Source organism: Cynara cardunculus, assembly GCF_001531365.2.
Source record: "Cynara cardunculus var. scolymus isolate 2C chromosome LG 12, CcrdV1, whole genome shotgun sequence".
In the NCBI taxonomy this organism is placed as follows: Eukaryota; Viridiplantae; Streptophyta; class Magnoliopsida; order Asterales; family Asteraceae; genus Cynara; species Cynara cardunculus.
Genome location: NC_037539.1, coordinates 32,578,920 through 32,585,071, shown reverse-complemented (window position 1 = coordinate 32,585,071; position 6,152 = coordinate 32,578,920). Strand labels below are relative to the sequence as shown.

Below are 6,152 nucleotides of genomic sequence, written 5' to 3'. Positions count from 1 at the left end.
TTCATCGTTTCAATTTGCTTGCATGGATCGTTTCTAACCCTAATTTCCGTTAAATTCCCTCACATGCGGTTTTTTAGTCATTTTGCAAGGATCTTTAAAATTTTAATATAAACTTGCAAAAAGTTGAAAAACAACATTAAAAGAACAAAATAAACCTAATTAACCACACCCTCCCTCTTTATGGTCTTGGTCCGATCTTCTTTTCCGTGCTTCGATTTGGGGTCCCGTCACTGTAACCTTGATTTATTCCCGATCTTGAGGTAGATGGTGGGGGTAGGGGTGGCGGCAGCGGTTCTCAATGGGAGGGAGGGGGTGTACGGTAGGGTTGGCGGATTGGGGGCGGGATGTTGTGGAAGGTGGGGGTAATTGAGAAAAGATGTTTTGCAACTTGTACTTAAGCTATTGATACTTGTACATTAAAATTAGTTTATAAAAAATTTGTAGAAAAACCAGAACACCCCTCATATGACTAGCAAATGAGAGCACTTAACGGATATCGAAGGCTAGGGACTAGTGGTGAAATTAAATTGAAATAATGGGAGGTTTCAAGATAGATGGATTAATGTAATTCATTCTATATAAAATAAAATGAAAATACAAAATTGTTAATTAATTATCAGAACACATAATTATTAATTTTGTTAGCTTTTTATATTTTATTTTAGTAACTTTAATTTTATAACCTTCAAGACCAGTTCCTACGACCACCATGGACGAACACTACGTTTTGTTAAGCTGCAACTCTGACCACCATCGATGCACCCTAGCCAAGTTGGTGCTTCTACCACCATCATTCCTTGTAGCTACATAGCCACCATTGGTGGCCCACCATAACCGTCTGTTGTTCTACCTACTTCTAGCAATAGTAACCAACGTACGTGAGACCATGCATCTTCAAAAAACTAACATATTCACAAGTCCCAAGGCACAAGGATGGCTACTTTTATGAAAAATAAAAAACTCAACATATTAATCAAAGAGAGAGATACATATATATATATATATATATATATATATATATATAGTAGCTTACTACTAATACTGTCTGCATCTGCACTCCTTAAACATATATAGAATCCTTATATGACTTCTAGATAACAATTAAGCTAATGAAATCGTTAACAGCAACATGCACACACTAGCATGCAAGCATTAACTCCTTGCCATCAGTTTCAGATGATCTTATATACGCTAGTAGTTTTTATTTTATATATATATATATATATATATATATATATATATATATATTTAGAGAAGAGATACGTCCATGGGATATGGGTTCCCAAAGATATTGTCCATGAAATAGTGAGGATGAGCAGCATCCATTACCACAAACTGCATATCTTCAGATGGCTTCCAGTGTCGCTTCCTCTGGTTTATGAACCAGTTGTTTATCTGCTTCTGATCTAGCCCTGTGGATTCAGCTAGTGCCAACTTCTGAGCTTCCTGTGAATACGTTCAGATATCATTAGAAACAAAAACCCTAAACTTGACTATCCTCTTAGAATTCATCAGACTCAGCATTGCCCCGAAAGAAATCAAAAAATAAAGAAATCTAAGCATATGGAAACCCTTGGTTATGATGCCGAAGTCGCTAGAGAAGGGTTATAAATGAGATTTTTATGCGTTTTCAAGTATTCATCCACTTCTCTATCTGAATCTTTACTTGCACAAGGTGTCAAGCCAAAGAATTCATCAATAGACACATTCACTTTGGAACCTTAAATATTTCAAGAACATGAATATCCAAAAATTCATGATGAATATGCATGTTTATTTATATTCATTATGAATATTTGTTCCTCGGTTTCCAAAATATTTATGGTTCCTAAATGAACTTTCCTCCATATATATTGTGCTTGATTTTTTATCCAGCAAGGCGGTAACCATATATAATTGTCATTTTGGATGCTAAAAGCAGCAGCATGATGTTTTCAATACATGTTATGGAAGGGAACCTGCTTGTGCCACATGAGAAGATGCTCTATTCATATTTAGTCATTTAACATTTCCATGTACCATGAGAAACAAAAACATGCTTGTGAGAGTCCTTTTTACTTCATATTATCTAAAGATGAGGTCCACAAAATGAGAATCGAGGTAAATGGCGTAAATGAAATGATATACTCCTCCGGCGATGTAAAATTATCAGGAAAATAGATGAAATGGATAAATGGAACACCAAACTTTCATTGCTTTCAGATTTTCATATCAAGAGGAAAAAATTTATCAAGCACATTCCTTGATCCTCACAATTGTATCAAACCGCATCCATTTCTTTCAATCATCATACAAATCAAATATACTGAAGACAAAACTGAGGGATTTTAATCAGCTATTGACCAGTAAGATTTAGCAGATCCCACGTCAATTGGACCGATTAAGTAATTGAGAGGATACAAGTATGTGATCAACAAAGCTTTTTAGCCACATCATGCAATTGAAAAAACCAATGAAAGTTCTGATTGATCATTTCATATATTTTGCTATGATTCTCATGAGATATTTAGTAGAAAGCAACTTTATCGAAATAAAACACAAGCTGCACGTCCAACGAAATTCTAGCAATTTTAATCAAGAAAAACCCATGCATTGAAGTGAAACTTATTTTACCGAAGGGTATGGCCATTTGTAATGTCTGGTCCACCAGTCAAGCAACTGTTGGCGAGCTTCTTTAGGCAACTTCCCTTTCTTTCTCTTCTTCATGAACTCCTGCTTCAGACTTCCTAAATACCCGCTGTACTTGCGGAGTAACTGACCTTTCAGTTCCCGGTCTTCAGCTTGAGGATCAACCATATTGTTATTAACGTCGACATCCACCTCTTCTTCAGATGAAACGTTTCTATCCATGCCTCCCTCACCACAAGCTGTTTTTCCATTAGATCACCACAGAAGTACAAGTTTCAAAGAAAGCAGTTTTATGACTCAGATAAATTAACAAGAGTATTGACACCGAGTTTTAGATGAAAGTTCAACATCAAACCCTAGTATAGTTGTAATCTATTTCATCAGGGAAAATGTAACATCAAAGTACGCGGCTAAAGAGGAATATTGCAATGCTTGTTGCAGCACATATATATTTTTAGTACAAGTCTTATACTATTAATTAAATGTCTAGAATACGGTTCACATATACACATAATAAATGTTTCAAACAGAAGCAGTATGATGGAAATTTGCAACAGCAGAATCAAGAATGTTTGCAAATTTAACTCAAGATTTTGCCATAAAGAACGGTGCATTAATTAAATAGCAGACATGGCCATTGGTAATACTTGCAATTTCCCAGTGTTTATAAGCCCAGACTGTGCTAGAAAAGTCACAAGTTAGATATACAGTTCTAATATCATTCAACTACGAACAGAAGACTATTTATTGAACCATGACTTTAAAATTCAGTGATCAAGTTTTCATATAAAATAATAATATGATAACTAATACCACATAACGGATTAAGTAGCTCCAATAAAACACGGAGGAAAATTAGCGTCTTAAATTTTTAAAGAGAAATCACAAAAGGAGTCCGAAACAAACCAGTGGTTTACAAAAGTTGATGTTTTAATTTATCAACAAAAAAATAACACATATTACTAAATAATTACAAAAAATATGTTACCATAGAAGTACTAGTCACTGGGTTGAAGGCTATGTTCGTAAAAACTAGCTGAGAAGCTAGAAAACAACGTAAATTGACCTAAGGGACATGTTGAAAAACTAACCGGAAAAATTGAAGGAGCATGCTTGGAAAAAAGTGAAAAAAAAAACACTCTTGACATGTTAAAATGCTACTTGAAATAGTTCTTCAAAAAAGTAGCTTATGACTAATTATACCTGGTTTTTTAAATAAAATTCAAAATATAAGCCAGAGCTTATGGATGCCAAACATGGCGTAAGTGGATTTCTCAACTACCGGTCAGCGGATTGTCGTAAATCGGTTTTTCACCAGTTGGTTTAGGTCTGATTTTTACATTGCCCTGTATGTGCTGAAAAGCTAACCAAGATGATGGGAGATTGCTTGAGCCCTAGTCCATGTAAGCAACAACGAAGTTAAAATGCAAATCAGCACATTTAAGGACGATAAATACTTTTCTCCAAGACATTGGAACACAAAATGTCTTCCTTTTTCTAATATAAATAAAAAGAGTAATAATAATAAAAATAAAATAGATCAAAGAACAAACAAACACACACACACACACATATATAAATATGTACACAGAAGAAAGAGATGGAAGGTGCACCAGAATCTGAGGTGGAAAAAGAGATAGCCTTGAACTGGGACTCGATTCTTGAGAGAAAAAGCATGGCTTCCTTGAAGGGTTTTGAGAGTTCTTGTTCATATTTAATGAGCATCTCACAGTAAGCTTCCATGAACTGATCAAGAGCCGGATCTTGTCCGACAATGGTTGTGTTCATACCTCCACCACCACCACCGGTGCTGGCACGACCAGCCATCATCACCGATGCTCGGCAGGCTTCTTCTAGTCGTTCCACTACTTCAGGTGGTGCTCCTATCTGTTATATTTCATAAAAAATGAACTTGCCATTATAACCTTCATTAAAAACTCTTACCTGAATCTTACTAAAAGCTTGAAGATTTTAGTAGGAATGAATAGGGTTTTCTATATTCCAGAAATTATACTTTCATACCAAATGAAGAAATGACGAAAAACAACTGATGTCATACGCACACACACAAATCTAAGAAACCCACTTCTGGGTTTGTATTACAAATGTTCTCCGTTCAGGAGGGTCTCTAATAACCTACCAAAAGAAGAAACAGTCACACGAACATGAATAAGACAAAAAATATAGGGAAAAGATAACAAATTGGTTTCAACTCCCAAATTCTTCTTAAAACGCAATCTTTGAAGAAAATGACTTCTGGGTTTTCTTCTAAGAGTATACGAACAGACAATCAACTAATCTCATACTAAGAAGCTAGAAGCCTGAAGAGAGGGATTAGGGTTTTCAAGATATATATACCTTTTGACAATTGAGATAAGCTGACAATAGACGAGGGTAATGAGGATGAGACATGATCTTCGCTTTAACAGACGAAGAACATGACGATGATGAGGAGATGAAGCCTAAGCCGCCTCCATCGTTGATGTTGCTATTGTTGTTGTCTTCAAGCATCATAGCAGAAGCTGAAGTGCCACAGTTGTTATGGTGATGATGATGATCCTGAGTGGAAAAAATCAGGGTATTGTTGTATATAACAGGAGGAGGAAGACACAGCGATCCAATGCTGTTATTATTATCACCATTACTGCTTCGATTGAGGCTATTATTTTCTCCAAACCCCATCAAAGATGATGTACCTCCACCACCACCACCAGCATGACCATCCATTTCTCTCTCTAAGTGCCTCAAAAGTTCCTGTGCAAAGATACGTGCATAATTGAGAAGTGAGTTCTTTGGTGTCTGTATTTGTCTTTGTGGGTTGGGTGTGGGGGTGTGGGGGTGTGTGAGAGAGAGAGAGAGAGGGCTTCTCCCGAGTTTTAAGCTTACAAAAGGGGTATTTTTCAGCTCTTTTTACTGAAACACCTATGTACTAGTATAAGTCCAAGTATTCACATGACGATCTCAATGAAAGCCAAAGGGAAAAAGGACTGATTAGGTCTTTGGAAAATGGGTGTCTTATCTTTTTCTTTGTTCATCAACAGCGTGTTTCTAAGAGAGAGAGAGATTTCAGAGAGTGCACGCGAGATACTGCCTGCTAATTTAATGATAATGTGATGTTTATCTTGTTTGTAGTGGTTATAGAGAGGGCATAGTGGTGGTGTGGATACTAGTAGACTGTAGAGAAGCTTGTGAAAGAAAAATTGGTGCAAAAGGGAGGTCTTTACCTTCCCAATGACAACTCTCTCCCCCTTTCCTTGCACTGCCACTGATGCACTGCCATTACTGGCAAGCTCTAGAGAGAGAAAGTTTAAGGAGATAGAGAGAGAGGAAGGAACGATCAAATCGAGGTGGTGTATTTTGGTAGTTTTGAGTCATGAGATGATTGAGTGTTGAGAAGAGAAAGTTAACATGGTTGTATTAATTAATTCACCTATTTGCAATAAATACAAGAAGTGTTCTTTGTAATTTAATTTATCATTTTTTTAACATAAAATAAAATTAATGTGGTTTGTGAAAAAATTATT

At 36.0% G+C, this 6,152-nt stretch overlaps 1 protein-coding gene across 1 annotated transcript; it reads right to left on the bottom strand.

Annotated features, from left to right (window-relative positions):
* Nucleotides 1-1,248: 1,248 nt before the first annotated feature.
* LOC112522721 (homeobox protein knotted-1-like LET6) lies at nucleotides 1,249-5,398 on the bottom strand. Its single transcript, XM_025132019.1, has 4 exons — nucleotides 4,987-5,398; nucleotides 4,242-4,515; nucleotides 2,614-2,867; nucleotides 1,249-1,446 (listed from the first exon to the last, which is right to left on the bottom strand). Exons 1-4 carry the CDS (start codon nucleotides 5,353-5,355, stop codon nucleotides 1,249-1,251), a joined length of 1,095 nt encoding a protein of 364 aa, XP_024987787.1. The 5' UTR covers nucleotides 5,356-5,398.
* Nucleotides 5,399-6,152: the final 754 nt, after the last annotated feature.

Bases quoted from the DNA above. Each gene is read 5' to 3' on its own strand.
- LOC112522721 (XM_025132019.1), bottom strand. From the start codon at position 5,355: ATGGATGGTCATGCTGGTGGTGGTGGTGGAGGTACATCATCTTTGATG. The intron at 2,868-4,241 runs GTGCACCTTCCA...ATGGAAAAACAG, and splicing joins TTTTTCCACCTCAGATTCTG to CTTGTGGTGAGGGAGGCATG. The intron at 1,447-2,613 runs GTAAAATAAGTT...ACGTATTCACAG, and splicing joins ACAAATGGCCATACCCTTCG to GAAGCTCAGAAGTTGGCACT.